Here is a 23,984-nt window from a genome sequence, read left to right as displayed (position 1 = left end):
TTTCCAGAGAGAAGGAACTGAGTTTTTGTTGTGATTTAGACATTCTGATGGCTCGCAATGGGCTCCCCTGGAGAAAGAAACTTACTGCCCCAAGTTCTCCTTTCTATTCCCCGTGTGACTGCCACCAGGGGTTTACAGGGATCCATCTCCAGCGCCCCCCCCCCCCTCGCTAGTGCAACAGCAGCCCTCCCTCAGCAAACATTCACTTCAGCAAACATTCACTGCAGTAAACGCACTGACACACTCACAGCTTCAAAAAGCCCAAGTTCATGTCCTCCTCCTCCTCATTGTGGGTGGACAGGTTTTTCCTCTTCACCTGTTGCTGGGGAGCACAGCTCTCCGGGGGGCTTGGGGGACGACACTGTACACACGACTTCCTTGCGTGATGGTGGCAAGGCTGTGTGTTCAAGTCGCTGCCCGGGGACAGTACTGAGGTAGATCGGGGAAGGCCCCCCAAGCCGTCTGCGGAGTTTGTGGGACTCGTGCTGCTGACAGAGGAGTACCCTGAGGTCGTGATGTCCTTGCCTGGCCCCCTCCTGCTACACAGAGGGCGCTCGAGCCCTGGGGTCCAAGGTGTCTGGCTGCCTGGTGCCGACGCCTGTGTGTCCTGACGCCCCTCCTCCTCCGGGCAGGCCTCCTCATCGCTTGATTCCTGGCAGCAGTGCTGTTCCGGGTTCAGGTAGACCACAGTGACATCGAGGACACCGCTGGGAGCCGTCACTATGGGAGATGGAGGAGAGGTCAGACCATAGCCTGAGCATTGGGGTGACCCCGTGCCCAGTCAGGACCCAGGGGAGCCCAGGGTCCAGCTCTTGGCCACACATCCTGAACCTCCCTGGACAGTCCCCTTTCCTTTACGTAAGAAATTGGGGGTGAAGTGTCTCCTTTCAAACTTGGGGTAATACCCAATGTGACTTAGGGGACAGTAGGAAGTGACAACAAACTGGCCATCTAATAATTTAGTTAATCCCCTGAGTGGACACAAAAATAGCAGTTGGAAAATCAACAGAAGCTATCGAACTGGGCTTCCTGTGCAGATGGCTGACGAGACATGGGTCCAGAGCCTCCTGCAGCCTGCCCTGGACAGGTGCCTGAGGGACAGAGCCCAGCAGAGGGCACATCTCACACAACCTTCTAGAAAGGTCTATTCCTCTGTCCCTGACCTGGTGAGGTCCTTCCACCAGCCCAGGTCCAGCTGGAGCTGGGTGCAGGTTGGGCCCACATCCTATCCTCCCTGTGGGCTGGTATTCCAGGGGCTCTGCTCTCTAATGTCTACCTGTGTCTGGACACACTCTCCTGCAGCTCAGGCTGGGGGCCCTCCTGCCCGCTGTCTCCTCTGGGGCAGCACCAGGTGGTCTCCGGCCCTGGCACTCACCATCACCCTCCTTCTCGCCCTCGCTCTCTTGGTCGCCCTCGTAGCCAGAGCAGTAGTCCAGGCTCCAGTCCAGGAAGCTGCCCAGCAGTGTCTCCTCCTGGCTGGACAGCTCTGCGGTCGGCGTGGTGACGAAGCTGCCCCTGTCCTCCTGGAGGCTGTTCTCCCGTTTCCTGTGCGGTGGGAGAGCCGGGAGCCGGGTCATAGGCAGCAGTGTTGGGAGGCCCAGTCTGGTTCTTGGCACCTGCCTGACCCTGCCCCCATGTGCTGTGAGCAGGGACAACACAGCCACCCAGGAACTGCCCTCAGAAGCTCAGGGCAGATTCGCAGAAGCAAGGCCAGCAGCACGGCGAGGTTCCTGCTCATCTGGACTTTGTAGGATGGATAGTTTTTTAGGTGGGTGAGGTGGAGGGGGAGGTTATTCCAGGCAGTACAGCTGGGACATTGAGATGGAAGAGACGGGGGTAAAAGGGATGCACACAATGAGGGCACAGCTGGAGCGCTGGGAGTGACACAATGTGGTGGAGCAGAGCAGTCCCGTATGGCTCACACCGGGCGTGGGGCAGGGCCAGAGCCTGAGCGGGCTCAACCTGTGCTCAAGACCACCTTCCCTCACAGGGAACCAGGCTGGAGCCAGAGAGCCACACTGGGGAAAGGAGACGGTACTGTAGGCAGTGGAGACTACCAACCGCAGCTTCAGTTTTCTGGGGATCTGCTCTCTCCCTGCTGCTCCTCAGGAGCCCTAATGGCTGCACAGGTCACGAGGGAACCCAGGCCTGGCCTGCAGGGCTCACTCACCGCTTGGTTCTCCTTCCAGAGGGAGAGCTGAGGAAGGTGTGAATGTCTCCTGTGCTGAGGAAAGACGCGGGTTCTGGGCTCTCTTGTTTCACCCCTAGAGCTGCACACAACTGGCCGTAGCTCAGCACCTGAGGGGAAGCTGGGGTCAGAGGGAGGGCCGAGGCCCCAAGGGGCAGGTGAGGACCTCCGCTCCCTAGCACCCACCAGCACCTCTTCCTGGCTGATCTCTTCGTATCGCTTGTCCTCAAATCGCTGCTTCACGGCGGTGAGAGAGACCTGCCTGTAGTCCTTGGGGGCATCGTCGTGGAAGCTGCCGACAGAGGGACACGTGAGGGGTAGCGAGGGGCAGGCAGTGCTGGCACCTCCACCCCAAAGGCTCCCATCTTTAGCCTCCACTCACTGAAGTGAGAGAGGACAAGACATTTTCAAAACCAGCCCAGCAATGGGAGTGAAGCCCAGCACTGCTGTGCACAGTCTGGCGGTTCCTCGAGTCACCTGACCCCCAGGTGCATCCCCAGGAGAAAGGGGAACAGAGATCCACACAGAAACCTGGACACATATATTCACAGCAGCATTATTCGCAACAGCTGGAAGGTAGAAAAACCCCAAATGTCCATCAGTGCACGACTGAATAAACAAGATGTGGTCCCTCCATCCAGTGGGCTATTTGTACAGTGGAAACATTACGTAGGTGAGAGGCTGGTCACAAAAGGCCCCATGTTGTACGAGTCCATGTTGGTGAAACATCCAGAACAGAAAGAGCCAGGAAATAGATGAGTGTTTGCTGGGGGCTGGTGGGGAGGGGAAACATGAAGGTAATAGGTAGCGAGGGCGGGGAAGATGTTCTCAAATCGATTGTGGTTTGTGATGACGGCTGCACAATTCTGAATATACCAAGAGCCTGTTGAATTGTACACTTTAAAAAAAAGTTTCGTTCGTAAATAAATGTTTCCAGTTTATCTGGATTGGGAAAAAAAAAAAAAAAAACTCGGTGGGGGGCAGGGGATGAGTGTAGGAAGGCAGCCAAGCAGCAGCTTTTGGCAGCCTGGTCAGGCACCGACTCTCTGCACTGGTCTGAGCAACCTCGGGGTCAGACACGTGTTGACCTGCCACCGTCACCCATGCTCTTATCCACCAGCGACGAGGTCTGGGCCCTGCAGGAGAAACGGGGTGCACACACTGCCCCAGGAAATGCTGACAGGCTCCCCGTGTTAGCGGGGAGGGGGAGAAGTGGCAGATGGGCCAGAGGGGCTGGTCAGAGGAATCTCTAGACTCGTGCCCAAGTTCTGATCTCATCCCCAAGGTATAAGCAGAAGCGCCATGCTCAGAGGCTGCCCTGTGGAAATCCAGGAGGCGGCTGGGACAATGACCGTGGGCAGGTGAAGAAAATGCCTTGGCTCCGAGAGCTGCTGGGATGCAGGGACAGAGAAGCAGAAATGGGCTGGCCTGAGGGCTCTGATAGGATGACTGGGGCCTTGTCCACCAAGCACCAAATGAAATCTACAAGGAGGAATGGCCTGGCGTGGACATGCTGGCAGGGGGGTCTGTGGCTTGGGTCAGAGGTTGGCTTTTAGATGTGTTCTGAATCCTGGAAGTGGTTAAGTCTCCCAGGGAGCGTCTGGGGACAGGCAGAAAGGCAGAATTACCCATACCCTCGTGTCGGGGAAGGGGACACTGAGGCAGCGTGGCCTGGCGGAGAAAGGAGGAGGTCCCTGGGGGCTTTAGCAGATATGCATGTGGTGGGGAGTGCAGGTGGGACTGAGGAGTGGGAGGAGCGAGTCTGCCAGCCAAGCTGAGACAGGAGGCGAGGGAAAGGGCCAAGGTGTGTGCCCGGGGCTGCGGTCTGCCAACTCCAGAGCTGGGGGCCAACCTGTCCTAGACTGAAATTACCGCTGGTCAGGGAGACAGTCTCATTTTTTCTTATGTTCCACTGCCCATGGAATTAGGTTTGGGTTGGGGGGAGCTGCTGCCCACACATAAAATGTTAAAAACGTATGAAATAAGCAACATGGCCCTGGAATTTCTAAACGTCAATCCTGAGACACGCGGCTCATGCGGGGAAGGTCTGAGTGTCTTGACAGCCCTCACGTGAGAGCAAATTCCCCCTGGACTTGCAGTATTGAGGACACACCCTCTGTGTGGGGGGATGGCCGGGGGGCTGTGGGGGAATTGCTTCCTTACACGCTTACCACTTTTGGTGAAGGCTTAAGACACAGGGGATGAGGTCTTCACAGGAGAACCCAGTGAGGTCCCATAACCGAGTGGTCCAGGGCTGTGCTGGGGAGGAAAGCAGGAACAGTGGGGCCGTTCTGATGCCCACTCGTGCCCCACAGCCCTGATGGTTCTGGGATGGAGTTTCCTAGGGCTCAGGGTTGAAAAGGCCCCAGGTACAGAGCATGCGTGCTCACTGTCGACAGCGTGGGAAATATTAAGCTAGAACTGTCTCTAACCTCACCCCCAGACAATGGCTTTTAGTCCATTCTGGTGTTTCCTTCTCCAGGAGATGAACACACTTCTTTTTCTCCCTCCAACCCCCTTGAATTTGAGCAATGGCTCCTAACTCCAGGAATCCCCCGGACCACTGGCTCAGCGCATGTTCTGAGTGGCTGGTGGGGAGGACCAGCTCCTTACTCTGCCCGTGTGTCAGCCTCGCCAGGAGCAGGGCGGCTGCAGCCAGGTGGGCCGGGGCATAGGCGGCCAGGCTGGTGTGCAGCAGGGAGAGCTCGCAGAGGAAGCTGCACAGGTGCTGGGTTCTTGGCGCCATGGGGACCAGCGTCAGCAGGACGTCCTTGTAATCGACCACAGTGGGGACCTAGAGGGAACGGGGAGGCGGACGTGGGGTCTCAGCACACAGAGGGCCCCTCCACCCACTCGGTGGGGAGGCTGGACCTTAGAAACACCACCCTCGGTGTGGTCAGCCCAGCATCTGGCCCGACCGCTGTGCATGCCAAACAGCTGTGGCCTCGCGCCCTCTGGGTCCAGGAGGGCTTCCCAGAGCAGGGAAGCTCAAAGCCATGCAGATACCCTCTGCCCTTCCCATGCCCTCACGTGACCTCAACTTTGATTCAAAAGGAAAAAGCGAGTGGCCACTTACTCGAATCTTTCCTTCCAAGGCAGAGATGATCTCTCCCATCATCCTCACCAGGTCCTCGTATTTGTACGTGTTGTCTGTGAGCCACACAGCCTCCCGGATCGTCAGGATCTCTTTGCTGATGAACCTGGAGTGTTAAGAAGGGGTCTGAGCACTGAGCCCACTCCCCTTAGTGGGGTGATCACTTTAGGCTTCAGTGATGGGGTTGGGGGGTCCAAAGAGTGGACCCGGCTGCCCCTAGCCGCTGAGGGAAACTGAAAAGGTCAGATGAGCCTATCATGGGGGCTGGAAGGGAAAGGGGGATTAGTGTTACAGATCAGTGGCAGTGAGAGCTGCTGGACTGCTAGGCATGCAGGTGTTTCTGCAAAACGCACCCACGAATGACATGATCCGTCAATCCTCTTAACGACCCGAGGGATGAGGGTTCGCCCTGCCTTGTGTCAGCTTCTATGGAGCGAGTATAAACAGCTTTAACCCAGAAGGCAGATGAGCCAGCAGAACCAGAGATAGAGGTTGTTTGAAAGGTCTGGACCCAGCACGGGGTCTGGCCGTGGGAACTGGACTGTCCTTAGGCAGGTGGTCACCCTGTTCTCTACTCTCCACCAGCTCCAACTATCAGGGAACACGCTAGTCCAGCGGCCTGCCGAGGACACCTCCCCACACAAGGGTGGACTGGGACCGGGCCCCTGTCTGCTCTGTCATGGGGACTCTGCAGCTCCCACGTTTGCTGTTGGCTGGGCCAAGAGAGAGGACAGGAGTTGTAGGGACCGCAGGCGCTGGGGGATGTCATGTGAGTGGGGAGGGCGAAAGCCCTGTGCTCGGAGCAGCGGCAGGTGCTGCTTTGAGAGTGGATGTAGGGGCATCTCAGCTTCTAAAAATCTTTCAAAGCAATTATCATCTCATTGCCAGCAGCCTGTGGTCTGGTACCTCAGTCTCTCATTGCAAGGACGTAACTATGCCATTTAGATCCAGGGAGGCTGGGGACCCGTCTGTTCAGCCCTCCCTGGTGACAAGACCTGGAACGCCGGGTTCCGAGAGCACACGTGAGAGGTGCCGGACAGCGTGTGGCATTTGCTCACCGACCCTGAGCCCACGGACCCTGCTTCCACAGCCACCTAGAGACCCCACTTCCCAGTTCCCGTCATGGACACATGACTGCGCTCACTGCAAAGGTGGACCTGGTGGCCTCAGGGGTCATGGCAGGTAGCAGAGAGCGAGTCAGGGCCTGGGCCTCCTTCATGACGTCATGAAACAGATAAACCATCCCAGTGACACAAGCCTCTGGGTTACCGTGCGGAAGACAAATCAGTCTGTCCATAGTTGACACCACTGTGTGCAATGAGCCTGTTCCTCCCTCGCAAGCCTTACAGATAAGGATGTTGGTCTGGAAAGCACCGCCCGGGGCAGATAGCAGACCACGTAGAAGTCTGCTTTAGGAAAACAAGAAAATGCAAAATGTATGGTGGGAACTGCCATCCACATTGTGTCCAAAGGCAAAACTGGGTGGAAAGGTGGATTTAGGTAAAACTTAAAATGGTCTGATTTGAAAAGTCAGAGCTGCTGTAGGGGTAGGCTGCCTCTCTGAGGAGGATGCATCCTGCCCACATGGTTGGAGGGGGTCTGTGGGGAGTTGGGGGTTGGGGGCACATGAGACCGATGAAACGCAGGTCTCTGGACGCAAAGTTGAGAACCGGACTGGCAAGGGCAGCCGCCTGTGACCCTCCCTCATCGCTGTGTTGCCCTCAGGGGCCAGGGGAAGAGGGTTCCAGCCTGAGCCTGCCCGACAGAGGCCACGTTCTGGGTCCTGAGGCCGCGTGTTGGGATGAGCGGCTGCCCACACACCAAGGGTCAGCCCTGCCACCCCCGTGTGGGTAGGACCACTCGGCGTGGGCACCCACTAAAATGAAAACCCCTGTCATATGGAGGTGGGGTGCTGAAGGCTTGTTCCACTGAAAAGCCAGCCTGTGAACTGGGCAGCGCCAGCATGCTGTGTTCCGTCTGCGGGCCCAGCCTGGGGGGCTTCTCACCGGGTGCAGATGACCATGCAGGCGATGCCCAGCAGCTGGAGCCTGTACCGGGGCACCAGCCGCCTCCGCAGGTACCGGTCCACGCACTCCACGGTCAGGTGAAGGCACAGGCTTGAGAAGTCCTTCATGGTGGCGACCTCTACCAGCCAATCGATGAGAATGTACCTGTGGGAAGAGCACCATCCCTGAAAACCAGGCCAAGCCTTCATGAGTGTCCCGTCTCCCATTCCTGCCCGGCCATCTGTCCCGAGGGGTGAGCGATCACTTTAGGCATCATTGGCTTACCCAGGCACCTGTCCAAGGGGCTGGGAGGCCCCATGACTCCCGACTTTGTTCCTGGGAGGCAGGTGGGCTGCACATATGTGTACTCTGCCTCCCCCACCCCGGGGCCCCCAGGCACTGGATGAGCCTGGACCGTCACTTGTAAGGGAGCAAAGCAGGTCTGCTCTGTGGACCTGGGACAGGTCACAGGACAGGAGAAAAGTCAAAGTTTATCGTCCTGCAAACCTGTCTTCTCTCTGAGGAACTCTCACCCGTGGGGGTCATTTATCACAACCCTCCGCAGTGGAGCAAAGAGCCAGGAATGCAGCTAAAGCAGGATTCCCTGAGCCTATGTGCTGGAGTTCTCAGTCACCCAGCAACCGTGATGGAGGACTTGGGCCGGTAGAGCCAACAGACATAGGGTCCCTCCTTGACGGGGCTAAAAGCCGGGCCAGGGACACAGACGTCACAAGGGGATACTGCATGCAACATCAAGGATGCCCAAGCATGGTGAACGCCTTTTTGCACAAGGGAGAGGAGACGGGGAGAAGAGAAGCAAGAGAGAGAAGAAACGTGGTGGTGAGTGATTCTAGGCAGACAGGAAGGACTACTCCAGGTGTCAGCCTGGACAGGAGCATCTTTCATAGGCAGAGGGAAGGAGGGAGTGCTGGGGACGAGTTGGGGAGGGGAAGAAGGAGGCGGGATGAAAGGGGAACGGGCTGGGGAGGAAGACACACAAGGCCAGGTGTTTCAGGATTAGGGGCAGAAGAGGAAGCTTCCTACGCAGACACCTTTGACAAGCTCAGTGATCTGACTTATAAAAACAGACCAATGGAACTGTACATTTTAAAATGGTTAAACCTGAAACTAATGTTACATGTCAATTATAACTCAATAGAAAAAAGGAAGAAAAAGTCAACTGTTGCTTAACATAGAGGAAAATGTAAAGATGCTCAACTGGGGGGTTGAAATGATATTATTTCAATAAAACTACTTTAGGTCTTGAAAAGAAAAGAAAGGTTAAGTTTATGTTAACCCCCACCTCCAGCACACAAAAGGAATAGCAACGGTCCCCCGGCTCCTGCCGCCAAAAGAAAGGCAGACTGGGAGGGCACGGCGTGGGGGAAGGGGCACCACCCCCAGCACAGACACAGGACTCAAAATCACAGCAGCTTGGTGACATTTAATGTGGGAGCCAAGGACACTGCACCCCCTGCTGTGAGTAAAGATGGAGCCTCTCCAGGGAAGAGAGCTTACCAGGTGCTGGGCTTTGTCTGCCGCAGTACAGCCAGAGCCTGCCCATTATAAATCTAAAATGTATTTGAAATCTCTGGTGTAAGCTTAAAAAATTATTCACATTTTCCATTTTACTCTCTAAACATGTTCTGTGATTGAGTGTAAAAGTGTGTTATCTCCAAACCTCGGAGGAAAATGGACCTGCAGGAAGAGGCAGTTTGTGGGGGTTCTGAGGCTGCAGGCACATGGCAGCTGCCCCCCGCACTACCGCACGCTGATGCGCGTGATGATGGGTTGGAAAGAAAAGGTGGTTTTTTGGCATCATTTTTGAAAGATGTTTAGTATGGTTTAATATAGTCTGAGGCTTAAAAAGGAAAACTGGAGAGAGCAGACATTTATGTGGGAAATTTTTCTTTTCAAAGCCCTGGATAGCTTAGGCATTACTGGTTTTAGAAAACACACACACACACACACACACACACACACACACACACACACACACACACACACACACACACACACACACACACACACACACACACACACACACACACACGTGGATCCAGGTGGGGTTGATGACGCAGGGACCCTGTGACAGGAGGCTCAGCTGAAACAACAGACAGACCCTGTCACGTGGAGACGGCTGTTGCTGCCTCCTCATCGGAAGCTCTGGCTCGGACCCCTCACCTCATTGTGTCATTGAGTCCCTTCTGCACAGAGAAGACCCTCTGCTTACTGACAGCATGGGAGGCCTGGAACAGCTGGCAGACTATCTCGTTGGAGGCTTTCGCTTCCAGTCCGAGCTGGTTTCCGTGTGCACAGGCTTTGGCTAGAGACAGCTGAGGACGAAAAGACTCAAGGGATGAGCAGGGGGTTTTGAGGTTCCTGCTTCTGAACGCGAGGAGGATTCTGCCTGTACATACACTGGCCCACTTACACCTTCTAAGCCTTCTGAAACCAGGAGGGCCAAAATTTTAATCTTTCGGAAATAAATAATATATCACAATAGAACATTTTAAAAGGGACAAAAGGTGCATAATGGGATGTCAGTTGACTTCCTGCCCGGCACAGCTCCACGGCCAATTCCAGTCTTCTGCCAGCATTTTCTTTTAAATTAAGTTTGTTTCTGCTCACCACTCCCTAGTGAAAGCTGATGCTCTGGGGGAGGCCACGTAGCACAGTGGCCGAGAGCTGGCTGGGGGCTCGAATGACCCGGCTTTAAGACCTAGGTCTATGTGTGACCACAGGCGAACTGGGGGCTTCACTGCACCTCAGTTTCCCTTTTCACCAAATGGCACAACAGCAGCAGCTTCGGCAGATGCCATGAGAATTGAATGAGATGCACGAGCACCTTGCTCAGGACCCGCCGGGGCCCACCAGGCCCTCGGTGGTTACTGTCGACCATCTCTACGTATTTCCTTCCAGAGTTTTCTATGCACTTGTAGCAGTGTGCATGTGCATTTGTGATCACAGAACACACGTTACCTTTTCTTTGCCTGCCTAATGATAACGTGGTTCTTTGTGATAGGAGACTTCTGTAAGCGTGTTTTCCTTGTTCTTCCTTTGAGGGGGTTTCTGTTGGTTTTGTCACTTTGAGGGTCACCTTTGTGCAGTCTTGTGCACCTTCTGCTCACGCAGTCGACCCACAGGCGCTACCTGTGCCCAGGCGCTTTCTGAAATTCCTGCGTGCATTTTCACACACACTCATAGGAACACTATTTTATCACGTTTGCTGGCAAAAACTGCTATCGTTAAAAATGTGTATTTTCAGGGCTTCCCTGGTGGCACAGTGGTTAAGAATCCGCCTGCCAATGCAGGGGAAACGGGTTCGATCCCTGGCCCAGGAAGATCCCACATGCCGTGGAGCAAATAAGCCTGTGTGCCACAACTACTGAGCCTGCACTCTAGAGCGTGTGCTCTGCAACAAGAGAAGCCACGACAATGAGAAGCCCGCGCACCGCAACAAAGAGTAGCCCCTGCTTGTCTCAACTAGAGAAAGCCCGTACCCAGCAACAAAGACCCAACACAGCCAAAAAAACCCCCCAAAAAACAATAAAAAAAAGCCGAAGTGTATTTTCAGAAGTTACTAGCTATCCACTCAAAAACACAAAGACTACGTGTATATGATTTGCTAGTGTGATCAGCCACGATCTCTTTAAACGTGTGCCTTTTTGACTAGCAGAGAGGTCAAACCTGCTCCGTATTTTGACTGCTTGTATTTATTTCCTCTTTTTTGAGTATACTGAGGCCCTATGAACTTCTACAGGGCCTTACTATTCTTATTGATTAGTCTGAGCTTGAACTAGAACCACATTGTTCATTGTTGTATTTCTTGTAAACTTGTTAAGTGCCTTTTTGGACATAAACATTACAACGTCCTGTGATGTGTCAGGCGGGCCATCCCTCTTTGTGATTTCTTCCCTAGCTTTTAAGGGCAGATGACTCTCAGCCCCCAACTTGGTGGGGTGACAAGAGCAAGCGTCTGCCAGCTTGGCAAAGGGGGACTTTCTTTGATTTGTCTTGAAATAATGACTTCTTTACAGCTACACAGGGAGAGTGTCTGGAGAACGCCAATTACAGACCCCTGATGTCCTGGTTCCAACACTGGACAACCTGGTGAGCAGGTCAGATAATGAGAAGAGGACAGCATTCCACACGCCCATCTGCTCTAAGGAGCTCTAAGTTCTGTTGCCAAGATGCTTTCCCTACAGGCCAACTTTAGGGAGCTATATAAATTTTGATGCAGATGTAGTCCACAGCACTTAGAAATTAAGTGGCTGGCTGTCTTAGATGCAACGGGCAGAGATGAGGAAAGTGCTTCTGGGCTCTCCTCCCCACACACCCTAGAGCTGAAAACTCCCTTAGACTAAGTTCCAAACCCTGGGCCACTCTTACTGCGTCCTGGGTGGGAACCTGGCAGTGTTGCCCCCACGGTCCCCACGAGAGGAGATGTCAGGACAAAGGCCAGCTCCCAGCTCACCTGCGCTTCCCAGCAGCCTTTGGCAGCAAAGTCCCTGAGTTTCCGGAAGCTGTGGAGGCATCGTCCGGGATCTGACATCTGTCAACGGGAGAGTCACCATGCCCTTACATGGTCATGTCTCTGGAGAAACTCAGAACCAACCCATAGTCTTCTTAAATGTTCCCCCTGACACCTCCAGAGGGTCCCCAACTGTGCTTTCTTCCCAGCCCTTTATCCCCCAAATGGTGGTGGTCGTTTCAGGGGCAGTGCTGAGAGCAGCCCCATGACCAGCAGCTCCTGGAGCCCCAGGAGGACCCCGGCTGCGGTGGCAGAACCTTGTCCAAGGGCTACTCTGGAGATTGTGCCTTTGGCCAACATAATCCATTCTTTCCCCAGACCTAGGCCCACTCACATCCATCTTTCTGTCACTTTCCCAGAGGAGGTACGAGCTGGTCAAACACCCCTGGTTAGCAGACTCTTCAAACAGGTCCCGGGCCTGCTTCTGTTTCTCTTCATCCTAGAATAAGTACCTCTGAGTAATCACATATACTGTTCTCATCTTTAATAAAATGAGTTAACTACATTAGAGTAAGAACAACTTGTCTGAAGATACACGATTTGACAACGAACTCGTGAAGGCAAGCCCACGAGTTCTGCCCTCAGGCCCTGCTTCCTCCTGCACGAGGTTTGTGCTGGACTTGGCTCCAGGCACTGCCCAGATGGTGATGGGGGAGGGTTTCCCAAGGTCTTCCAGCTCCTCGCTCATAGTAAGTGTCCCTCCCTGCTGCTGTCAGAGCACCTAGCACCAGGAGCCACCACCTCCCCCAAGACTGCTGCAGAGGGGGTTCCCGAATCACAAGGCTCACTAAGTAGAGAGGTCTGCGTGAGGAGTGGGAGGGAGCCGCCAGTAGCAGAGCCGTGAAACAAATAGGCCCGGGGTCCTGTCCTGCTCAGACACTCTTCCTGGCTCCACACAGCCTCACAGACAGGGCTCATCTTGGCTTTGAACCCCGGAAGCCCCCTTCTGCTGCCTTTCACGCAGTTCCTGGTTCTTGGTGCTTGAAGCTGCCAGAAAGGCGAGCAGCACAAAAATGCAGACCCGCTGTGCCCTGCGTGCTCACCTGGGCCAGGACGCCAAACAACACAGGGCCCCGTGGGATGGCGGAGGGGACTCACCTCAAAAAGACTCAGCACTCTCCCCAAGCAGTGCAGTATGGATGCTCTGTGAGTCTAGAGAAAGGAGGTGGAGGAGGAGGGGTGACTGTCAGCGGACAGAACTTCCCAGGGGCTGTCCCTCCGGGTGTGGGTCTTCCTGCTCCCTGCCCAGCCCCTCTGCACAGAGGACCGCTCCCTGATTCCAGGCCTCTGCCAACTGCTTCACAGAGCCTCAGTCCTGCCTTTCCAGCAGTCGACCCGTCTGCAGCCCAGCCCCTCACCCGATTCCCCTGACCCTGGCTCCGAGGCCTCCTCTCCTGCTAGTTGTTAGCAGATGCTCCCACATCTGCACTGTTTTCTGTGCCTCCACTGCCCTCGGGTCCCTGACTTTACATGGTCCACAGCATCTCCCCTCAAGGTTTTCTCACCTCCCGGGACCCTACGGGGCTCAGCCCGCCTAGCATGGCCTGCCCTACTTGCACCCCTTGCCAGGACTCACTTTCTGCAGCTGGCACTCCATCCTGAGGCTCTCGTGAACCACGGCCTTGCAGCAGCTTCCGGACACCGACCAAGGTGGGCGGATGAAGAGCCAGATGAAGGGTGCGGCGCCCACATTCAGGCGCTCCGCGAGACTGAAGAAGCGAGAGGCCTTCAGCCCGTTCACTTCCGCCCGGGCCTCATCAGACACAGACACTGAAGAGACGGACAGAACACAGCCCAGGATGTCTCTGGAGGAGGGGTGTGGGAAGTTCCCCAGTCTTTTTGGAAAGTTTAAAGCCTTAAGCCGCTACAACGTGAAGTTGCTGGTGTTTTAGGACAGAAGAGCTGGGATGGGGGCTCCTCCCTTTTCTTCCCATGTTTTGTGAACCAAGTGCCCTGCGGCTCCTCCCAGCGGCCTGGATTCCGAAGATCTGGGAAGGTCCCCCCCTCGTGGAGGCATCAGATGCCCATCCTCCCTCCTGTGGGGAACTGCTGCCCAGCCCCCTGTTAATAGGTAGGGGGTTTCTTTGTGAGGTAATGAGATGATGGCTCCAAAATGAGTGGTGATGGCTGCACGACTCTGTGAAGATACCCAAACCACTGGACTGTACACACTATACAGGTGAGCTGAGTGGTGTGTGAATTTCGTCTGGGCAAAGCCATCTGACAGGAGGGTGGGCTCAGGACTGCTCATCGTCTGCAGGTCCAACAGTCCTGTCAACCAGCTGTGACTGGGGTGACCTCTCAGCAAGACGCCAGGTCTTTTAGAAGCAGAAAAATGGCAACTATACCCAAGGCTTTATGCATCTTGGGAGCTGGGACAGGATGAACTGCAGGCTCGCTCCTTAGTGTGCTCAGCAGACAGGCAGCAATTGGGAGAGAGGGCCGCACCAGGTTCTTTCGAGGAGCACCTGCCCCTTAGGGGTGAAGGAATCTAGGTACCAGGCTGGCTTTGACCTGTTTGTACTTGCCTCCCACTTGGAGCCTTGGCTCCCTGTGTTACTGACACTTGGCATCAGGCACGCTTTGACCGCTGCCCCAGGTTCCTCAGATGAGCTGTGGCCAAGGAGAGAAGCCGGGGTCTACGCATGGGCTGTGGTGTTAACTAGGCAGCCAGGGAGGGCTGGCTTGCCTGAGTAGCCCCCATTCTGAGTCTCTGCTCAGAGTCACTCGTTGTCAACCTAAATTAATGGTTCAATAAAAAAAGAGGCAACTCCCCCAAACTACAAAATCAAACTTCATCCATGGGTCCCTGAGCAGGACACCTCTGGCACAAGCCCCCCAGGGGGGATGGTACACAGCCAGACACAGCAAGAACAGCGACTAAACTGCTGACACGGGCAAGGGCTCATGCTTGTTCTATTAGGTTTTTTGTTTTTGGCTACACCACGAAGCATGCGGGATCTTAGTTCTCCAGCCTGGGATCTAACCTGCGCCCCCTGCAGTGGAAGCACAGAGTCTTAACCACTGGACCACCAGGGAAGTCCCTCGTGCTTGTTCTAAAACGTCAGTACCAAGTGGGGTGAGGCCAGCCCCAGCGCCAGCCCCAGCACCAGTCCCACGAGGACTTACGGCCTTCATTGTAGAGGTAGGCTATGCCCAGCTTCACAGCAGCTTCAAAATTCCCTTTTTCGGCAGCCCTAGAACATTAAGAACATGAAACATCACATGATTTTATTCCATAAAGGTTATGTTCCACCACAGCACTTAAAACTACAGTACCTATTTTCTGAACAGAAAATTTTTTTGGCAATGCAGCTAAATATCAATTATCCATGACATGCTACAACATGGATGAGCCTTGAAAACACACTTAAGTGAAAGAAGACAGACACAAAAGGCCACATGTTGTATGATTCCACTCATATGAAATGTCCAGAATAGGCAAAACCATAGAGACAGAAAGCAGATTAGTGGCTGCATAGGGTTTGCGTTACTATAGGGAAAATAGGGAGTGACTGCTAATGGTTATGGGGTTTCATTTGGGGGTCATGAGACTGTCCTAAAGTTAGATAGTGTTGATGATTGCGCAACTCTGTGAGCATACTAAAAACCATTGAGTTGTACACTTTAAACGGGTAAATTGTGTGGTTGGTGGACTATGTCTCAGGCAGCCTGCCTGCGACCACTGGCACACTGCAGCTTGCAGCCCCTCCGGCCCTTCCTCTAGGTCCCAACCCCGGCCAGGGAGGTGGGATCAGCCAGTCAGTATAATGTAATAGGATTCAAATCACATTGTTCTGACCAAAAGAAGAGGGTTGAGGAAAGTTTCCACATGCAGGTGACCTGCACCTGAGTCACACACAATGGGTCACAGCTCAAGTGGACCCTTCAGAAGCACCGCTGTGACTAATGAGAGTCAGGCCTGTGCTGGTGGTGTGGATGACCCATGACTGTGCTGGAAGTTGTGTGACTCGATGGGTGAGGTCGACAGCCCTCAGTCACTCCCTGGGGGATAAGGTGTTGGCGGGAGCAACAAGCAAGAGGAAAATCATTCCCAGGTCAGGCCTTGAGACACAGACTGGCATAGCAGGGAGGCCCAAAGGTGGGAGAAAGCCACGCTCTTCTCAGGGTGCAGAGATACCTTTCAAAGAGCTTCAGGTTCTTTGGAGAAGGCCACAGCTCCTGGAAGCTGGCACATGCCCACACGCTGGCATGGTTATCCACCAGGTACTTCAGGTGGGAGTGCACCTGAAGAACAATGGAAGTGGGGGAGTGGCGGTTAATCAAGGGACCTCCCAGAAGCCCCACTTCTGGAGCTCTTGAAGACAGGGTGTAGACAGATGTAGGGTGTCCTGTTTCCCTCCCCACCCTAGTAGTAAAGGCCTAGCCTCTGTGTATCAGAGTAACTAACAATTGCTTTGAATAGAGAAAAGAGCCCAGAAACAACTTTCTCTGTGGCTCTAAAGATGGGGACAGTGGTCCCGGAAGGGGGAATAAGCACCTAGGCTGAGAAAGGGGATATAATGCTATAATACCTGCAAGGATCAGGGAAACCAACTCTAATGGGAACAGGTAGGTCAGAAATCTGTTTTGAGCTCCTCTACTTAGGGTCTTGCTAGTGGGAGCACAGCTGGAGCCTGCAGGTCAGTGGGGGCTCTCAGAAAAGACTGAAACACATGACAGCAGCCTCAGGTAGGACTTCTGTCCTGGGTGATAGCAGGAAGTGTCCAGGCAGGGGGCCCTGAGCACAGGTGAGCATTTTAAGTGCTAAAGCTTCCACTGCCATTGGAAATTCAGCACCCATGGATATTATGAATGCAATGGAGGCAGGTTTGGGAGTCAGAGAAGTGGGTTCTTATTGGTGTTCCCCCACTAATTTGCTGTATGTCCTTGGTTAAATCGCTCAAAGTGAGGCTTCAGTTCCGAAATCTGCAAAATAACTCCCAGAGTCCCTTTCAGTGCTGAATATTACGTGGGCTTTGTCCTCAAGAACATACTATTTTTCTTCTTAATACTATCTTATTTCTTGAGGGATGCAAATTTCACTGTCATAAAAGGGTATTTTCTCTGTCAAAATAAACACTACAATGAGCAGACTCAAACCTTGCTGTCCTACGTTTTAGCTTTCCTGCAATCAGAACAACCTCAGGCATCTATTACCAATATCACCGTTGTTTCCTCTACCTTCATTTGTAGCCAAAGTTTTTGTTCTGACATTTAGGACACGAAGCCTTCATGGTACAATATAACCAATGATGCCAGGCCCGACACTATTTTCATCTGACAACTTACAGCTCGGACAGCGAGGATGTCTCCAACAGAAAGCCATTTCAGGATATGAAAGAGCACATCTTCAGGGAGACTCAAGATCGTTAGGTTTCGGGGTCTCCTTCTTATTCTCCGCTTTGTAGGATAACAGAAACACTTGGCACACCTACAGTGGATCACTTAAGAAAAAAAATCAGAATGGTCTAAGTGATGTGTTGGAAACGAGTTGTGCTGATATGAAAAGTTACATCTGAACATGATTTAACAGTTACTGACCTCTGCCCCAGCCATATTTACAGTCCTAAACAAAGATTAAATAAAGGAGTAGTAGTGGTACAGGAGACATCATCATTCATTCAAATATTCAATAAACATTGATGGTGAGTAGTAATCATGTAACCTGGCTATTGGGAAACCTTCTGATCCAGAGCCCAGATGACAACCAGGAAGGGGGAAAAAGCAGCCAACGCTGATGATGGTTAGCCTTGCATTTCACTCTCAGGGAGGCGCCTTGACCCTTACTGATCTCTTTGCTTCTATCTGCACACATGACTAAAATGCATAATGTTAATAAGGATCTGTGGACTTGAACAGTCTGGTTTTCGAGTCCAAACTAGGAGGGTCCACCCTGCAGAGAAGCCAAAGGTGGACTTGGAGGCCAGGCCTGTCCCAGCTCTGCGGATATCAGAGCTGCCCAGCCAGTCTCAGTGTCCTCTCTCCCCACAGGAGGTCCTTCCAACTTCAACTTCAGCAACTCTTTGCTGACTCTAAGCAGACGACATAGAAGCTTGAGGCAGGAGAAGCCCATCACCTACAATTCACCTGGTTTCCCACTCGTTCCTTCCTCCAGTCCCCACAGGAGGTGGCTGCTCTCCCACCCGCACGACTCCCTCCTCAGGGCTTCTTCCTGCCCCCCTCCCCTCGCTCTTCACCTGGGTCTTCCCATCATCAATTAACACGCTGCGAAAGCCAAGCGTAAACGCAGGGCGACCGATCCCCGCGTTTTACCGCATTTTTCTCATCCCCTTGCTCTAGGACAGCCAGGATAATAACCACGGAAACCTGAGTGGCGCTCACGGCCCTCGACAGGTGGCAAACCCCGCGCGCGGCTTTCACGCGGAGCAGGGCGCTCCCGGGCATTTAAACCGCGCGCCGGGCGGTCGCCGCCGGGAAGACACGCACCCCGGGCCGAAGGGCTCGAGCCAGCCCTGCTCAGTCTCGAGGCCGCCCCGCCGCGCCCCGCGCCCAGCGCTCACCGCCTCCGCTCCCCATAACCGTGGCTGCCGTCGCTGCCGTCGCCGCTATCGCTCCCAGTGCCGCCTGCCGGCCCAGAGCGCGCCTCCCCACGCAGGCGCAGACCTGCCCGCCGCCCGCCGGAGTTTTCAAATGCACCAGGCGCTCCCATTGGCCCGCCCGGGGGGGCGCGCGCCACTGCTCGGCCGGGCCCCGCCCCCTCCCCGCCCCCTCAGACTCGGACGCTCGCGATTGGCCTCGCCAGGATGCGAATTCGAACGCCGGCTGTTGATTGGTAGAGCTTGCGCGGCCGCCCCGCCTCCCCGACCCTGGCGGGGGTCCCTAAGGAGCGTGGCTCTGGGCTGGCTGCAGCGGCGTCTCTGAATCCGCTCCGGCCCGCGTGGACCTGGCCTGTTCTGGGCTTAGGCGTTGCGGTTGACTCGGCGGCAAGAGGTCCCGGCGACCGGAGGCCACGGCATGCAATGGTTTGTCAGTGAAGGTCTGAGCTGACCGGCCGCGCCTCCGAGCCCGGGGTCTCGGAGCGGGGACCCCGACGTGGTCGTCTACCTGCGGGGACGCAGGCTAGACGGCACCCGCGGGCTGCGCCTCACCGAGGCTGGCCCTGACCTTTCCGACCCGCACCCCGAGGCCGCACGCCCTGCTTCCAGCCCTTGCTTCAGGCGAGGAGACCCCTGGTTCGGTGGCCGAGTCGCTGTTGGCATAGATCGTAATGCAGAAAGTGGAGTCCAGAGACCTGGTGCTTGAAATCTTCATTGACTCATCCAGAACGTTTGACTCCTTCTTCCCTTGAAACGTGGCTCACTCTTGACCCCTCCTCCATCCCTGCCCAGGGCAAGCCCTCACCTTCACACTTGGACTAGATATCGTCCCCCGTCAGTCCCCAGTGTCTCCTCGCGGTCACCTGGGAGCCCAACTAAAATAGAAGTGCACACCTGCTTGCTTTACTGGCTGCTTTCAGCCACAGCTGAGCGTTCTGTTTACTCAGGTATTAGGCAGTGCCCACCCAGTCTGTCTTTCCGGAACCAGCTCACATCCCACCTCTTTCATGAGACCTTTGGACAAGGAAAGAAATGCAATCTCCTGGGAGAAGTGTTTGATGGAAGAGGACAGAGTGGCTTTTCCTGGAGAGGCCGGGGAATCTGGGTCAGGACTCTCCTCCCCCCTTCCCCACAGCCTCAGACAGCACTCTGTCCCGCTACCACTTATACTCGCTGAACCCCTTCAGGGTACTTGGTCTGTGCTCAGCAGCCGAACACACACAGGAGCCATGGTGCCAAGGCTCCATGCCAGTCTGGAGCAGGAGACGAACGGATGATCACAGCGTGGGAGGGATATGAGGCCTTGGAAGCTGGGGGTGGAGGAGGGGCAGGGGTGATGTGCACAGGAAGAGGAGTGGGTAGAGCAGAGCAAGCTTGGAACTTGCTCCCCAGATGCCCCATGTTCCCACACCAGAGGACAGGAGAATCCACAGGACCCCTAAGGGTTTTCAGTCTTCTTCACCTCACCTTTGTTTCCATTGGTTACTGTTTCCCGATTTGGTACTTTGTTGTCCTCCCCCTGCACTGTTACTTTCTTTGTTGCTGGTCTCCCCAGGGCAGAGGTGCACTCTCTGTGTTAGATTTTGGTGGCATTAGCTTCACCAATGAGTGAGTAAGTCACGCTCTCGCTACCCTGTGACGCTGCGTGTCTGTGGAGTCCAAGCAGCACCCTGACCAGTCTCTCAGTTGTCCTCTATCTTGCTCCTATGTCCTTACCACTCTTTTTATTTATTCAGAGGTAAAGTTTTCTTGTTTTTCAGGAAATAGGCGTTCTTCTCTTGGCTCTGCTGCAGCCATGCCATCCCTCACCCCCACCCACTGCCCTGGCAGTAAGAGCCCCTGGGCCCAGAGGGGTGATAAGCCACTCCCAGAGGGTGTGAGAAGAGCCCATTTCCCATTGGGCTTCAGGAAGGTGAGAGAACTCACTGGAAGAGTCTAGATTTTGGGGAGCTCAGGCAAGTTCCTGACTGGAATAAGATGGCAGTTGAAGGCCTGGGGGTGAATGAGAAAGAAATTCAAGGGTGGAAGGGTGCAGAGGGGAGAGTAAGGAAAAGTGAAGCAGGCTGGGAGCCTGAGGCATCCCCCACTCGGAGAGAAAGGAAGAGGAGCCTATAGAGGAGGCAGATGAGGGGCCATGGGGGGCCTGGTGCAGTGGGGAGAAGGGGGCAGGGGACACTGAGATGCCTCAGAGAAGGCACAGGAAAAATGGACGGAGTGGGTGTGGCAGCCAGGCATGTGACAACGCTGTACTTTTGGTGAGTGGTGAGGGGAGGTAGGGAGTACAGGCAGGGATGGTAGACACCACTTTCCCAGAGCTGAGCTGAGAAGGGAGGGAGAGAACTACCTGCAAAGGAGAAGCCGAATGGGGCTTTGTAGAGGGGCTGGTGTGACCATGCTGCAGGGAGAAAGGCTATTGGGCAGGGCACTTCTCGGAGGAGAGCCCTCGTGACAAAGGTACACGGCCACATCCATCTGCACTCAGGCCGGATGGTCTGAGCTCACAGGCTTAGCTCAGTGCTTCTCACGCCTGAGCTGCATCAGAAGCACCTGTTAACACAGATTGCTGGTCCTCACCCCCCAGACTTCTGATTCAGTGGGTTTGGGGTGGGGCCTGAGAATATGCATTTCTAACAAGTTTCTGGATGATGTGGATGCTTCTGGTCAGAAACTCCACTTTGAGAACTTCTGCCTGAGTTGAATGCTGGCTCTACCATCTGTTGACCATGGAAAGTTGCCGGATATCTCTAAGTCTCAGCTTACTCTTCTGGGCAATGGGATAATAATCATGTCCACATCATGGGTTGACGGAGGGCCACATACAGGCTCACCCCTAACATTCGCGTGGGCCAGGGCAGAGAACACATGGAGCCCCACAAATCCAAATATTGAAAAATGGTGCCTTAAGTTTGCAAACTTGTCAATCTCTTCTCTCCTCCTACCTTCAGAAGTACAGCATCATTACAACCATGGTCACCCCCAGACCTCCATACTCCTGACAGGACATGGCAGGTGTTGTTCCTCTGAGGCTGCTTCTATGGCCAGGTCTCAGTGAGGCTGAAAGCCACCCAGGTGGGACTCGAGGGGATCCTTTTCCACAGAAATGCACCTGGGTCCTCCATCAGGCCTCTAAGGTGAGTGGCCTCAATCTGGCAGAGAGCTGCCCCCACCCCTCCACCCCCAAGCTGAGCTCACTGGGTCCTCAAGTTGCCTCTGTAACCCTTGCAGCCCATGGCAGGCTGTGTGCACCTGGGCTAACTTGGCACTGGGAACTCTTTATTACAGCAAGACAGCCTTTGAGGGAAGTGGTGAGGGAGGCTGGGAGGGAGGCCAGGAGGAAGACCAGGAGGAAGACCTGAAGGGAGGTGGCGTGGGAGGCCAGGAGGGAGGCTGGGAGGAAAGGTGGGAGAAAGGCTGGGAGGAAGATGGAGTGGGAGGTGGAGTGAGAGGTGGAGAGGGAGGCTGGGAGGGACGTTGGGAGGGAGTCAGGGAGGGAGGTTGGGAAGAAGGTGGAGAGGGAGGTGGAAAAGGTAACAAGGGGCCTGCTGGTTATGCCTTCGCTTGTTTGTTTTCCCCTTGGTTGGGGGGCACAGGGCAGGTGAAGCTCAGGAAGATGTCCTCCAGAGAGATCTGGTTGACTGAGTAGTCTTCCAACATGTACTTTTTCTTGGCTTGCTCCAAAATGCCAAACACCTGTGGGAAAGGAGGAGGCCGCTATAGATGATGGGCACAGGGAAGGGGAGAGGAGGCAACAGGGGCTGGAAAGAGGAAGGGTCTTTGGGGTTGTTACAAAGCCCCCCAAAGACCCATCCCTCTCTCAGCTGCTCCCAGACCACCTCTCAAGAAGTCAGTCCTACAGAATTGAGCTCTCTGTGATTTTAGGGAAAGGGACCCTGGCTGGGAGTGGTGCCAGAAGGCAGAGGCCCCAGCTGGGTCCCTGGATTGCTGTGTGACCCTGGGCATATGGTGTCCCCTCTCTGGGTCTGCTCGCCTCTCTGTGAAATGAGGGGGCAGGAGGAGCTGACCTCCGAGGTCCCTTCCAACTCAAACATTCTTATTTTCTATGAAATCCACGTGAATGTTGCAGCAGCACTGAATAAGACTTCCACCCGAAAGAGAGAACACCAGAAAGTGGGTGACATCAGAGTTGTGCTCCCTCTGATGCCCAGGTATGTGCTCACCTTCGCCCAGCTGAGGTCATTGCCAGGCAGGTGGTAATGGACCATCCCTTGGTACTCATCTTCCAGGACGCTGCCTGCACAGTGTCCCCATGAGGGCCGGGCTGGACGGCCAGGGGAGGGAGGCCCAGGCCCCTGGAATCGTGGCCCTCGTCCCAGAGGTCAGGGATGGACATATGCACAGATGACCTCTGCACAGCAGCACATACCTGGGAAGGTCAGGTCCACGAATGCCTTGAACTCTTCCAAGGCCTCCTGCTGCCTGTCACTCCAGATCTTGGCCCATAGGGAGTAGCCACTGCCAAACTTGCTCTTGAGGTGATGTGGGCTGCCCAGGCACTTGAACTGACGCTGCACCATGATGGCCAGCTGGGTGCACAAGGCCTCACAGTCCTCCATGCTGGGGAGAGGGGATGGAGGCCTGACAAAAGGCTGGGAGATGCTGATGCCCGCCATCCACGTCAAAGTCTTGTGCAGATGGGAAGGTGTTGATGCCCAGATCAGGCTGTTCCTGATTCCCATGCTCAGGGTGTGGCCCACATGGTAGAGCCTGGGGACTCTCCTCACAGACTCTTACCAGATGCTGACAGGTCTTCTCTCCACCCAGCCCCTCCCAGCCCAGCCCTCCCACAGCCCCGGTCCTGGCTTTACCTGTGGGAGGTGATGACAATGGCCTTGCCAGACTTGCGGGCCCTCGCGACGGTGCCCCAGAGCAGGCTCCGGGCCACGGGGTCCATGCCAGTGGACGGCTCGTCCAGGAAGATAACCGTGGGCTCTCCAAGCAAGGCAATGCCGGCACTCAGCTTCCGCTTGTTGCCACTGCTGGGGCAGAGGGTGAGAAGTTGGGTAATTGGCAATCTTAAGTTTCCAGTAGTACAATCCTCCCCCCTTTTTTCTTCTCTATTAAGAAAGTGCTCACGCCCCCTGGTGGGGCATTCAGTAACATGGCCCACCACCCTCCCCCAGGGGTGCACTGTGACTTGGCTGTCTACTCAGCATGTAAACCATTCCCCTGGACACAGGGATCGGTCCAGGGTGAGCACATGGTCCATGAATCTCCTTTGAGGGTCTCTATGCGTGTTAGGGGGATAAGAGCATAGGGCCGTTTTAGCTAACTTTATTTAATGAACACATAGCATTTACAATGTACAAGGCACTCTTCTAAACATCCCAGGTGTTAACTCATTTAATCATCAAAAGATGCAAGGAAACACAAAAACATGCTTGAAACTGAAGTCAACAGAGGAAAGAGACAGGGCGACATCATCTAACCGCCTCTGACTTCCCTGTCCCGGGATTGGGGTACTGCTGCCAGCCTGCAGGGGCGCTGTGCACAACTCGAGGGGTGGCCTGGGATTCCGGACATGTGTGGCCTTGCTTTGTTTAAGCTAACTGGAGTTGGGTTAGGATCACTGGCAACATAAGAC

At 54.7% G+C, this 23,984-nt stretch overlaps 2 protein-coding genes across 3 annotated transcripts in view; both read right to left on the bottom strand.

Annotated features, from left to right (window-relative positions):
* Window positions 1-18,431, bottom strand: CCNF (cyclin F). 2 transcript variants are annotated; one of them, XM_068524127.1, is made up of 17 exons: window positions 18,347-18,431; window positions 17,115-17,269; window positions 15,964-16,070; window positions 14,952-15,019; window positions 13,399-13,592; window positions 12,921-12,974; window positions 12,157-12,261; window positions 11,766-11,843; window positions 9,473-9,624; window positions 7,289-7,453; window positions 5,265-5,388; window positions 4,802-4,982; window positions 4,360-4,447; window positions 2,375-2,480; window positions 2,171-2,298; window positions 1,376-1,545; window positions 1-720 (listed from the first exon to the last, which is right to left on the bottom strand). In XM_068524127.1, the coding sequence occupies exons 1-17, from the start codon at window positions 18,360-18,362 to the stop codon at window positions 245-247; spliced, it is 2,367 nt and encodes a 788-aa protein (XP_068380228.1). In that variant the 5' UTR covers window positions 18,363-18,431; the 3' UTR covers window positions 1-244. The 2 variants fall into 2 exon arrangements, with proteins under 2 accessions (XP_068380228.1, XP_068380229.1); XM_068524128.1 differs by having other exon boundaries at window positions 2,381-2,480.
* A 3,497-nt stretch (window positions 18,432-21,928) lies between these two features.
* The window catches only part of LOC137750398 (ATP-binding cassette sub-family A member 17-like), an 80,389-nt gene continuing 78,333 nt past the window's right edge, over window positions 21,929-23,984 (bottom strand). Inside the window, 4 exon segments of the mRNA XM_068524765.1 lie at window positions 21,929-22,072; window positions 22,561-22,634; window positions 22,767-22,957; window positions 23,209-23,379. Of these exon segments, the coding sequence (XP_068380866.1) occupies window positions 21,929-22,072; window positions 22,561-22,634; window positions 22,767-22,957; window positions 23,209-23,379 (580 nt within the window).

The sequence above is a fragment of the Eschrichtius robustus genome, chromosome 16 (genome assembly GCF_028021215.1).
Source record: "Eschrichtius robustus isolate mEscRob2 chromosome 16, mEscRob2.pri, whole genome shotgun sequence".
NCBI lineage: Eukaryota > Metazoa > Chordata > Mammalia > Artiodactyla > Eschrichtiidae > Eschrichtius > Eschrichtius robustus.
Note: the sequence above shows the minus strand (reverse complement) of the source record. Positions and strands in the feature narration are given on the sequence as shown.

Excerpts from the sequence above, each read along its gene's own strand:
- CCNF (XM_068524127.1), bottom strand. Across the intron at positions 13,593-14,951 it reads CTACCTCTACAATGAAGGCC|TGTCTGTGTCTGATGAGGCC; the intron begins GTAAGTCCTCGT and ends CCGTCTCTTCAG. Across the intron at positions 2,481-4,359 it reads TTAAGCCTTCACCAAAAGTG|CTTCCACGACGATGCCCCCA; the intron begins GTAAGCGTGTAA and ends CTCTGTCGGCAG.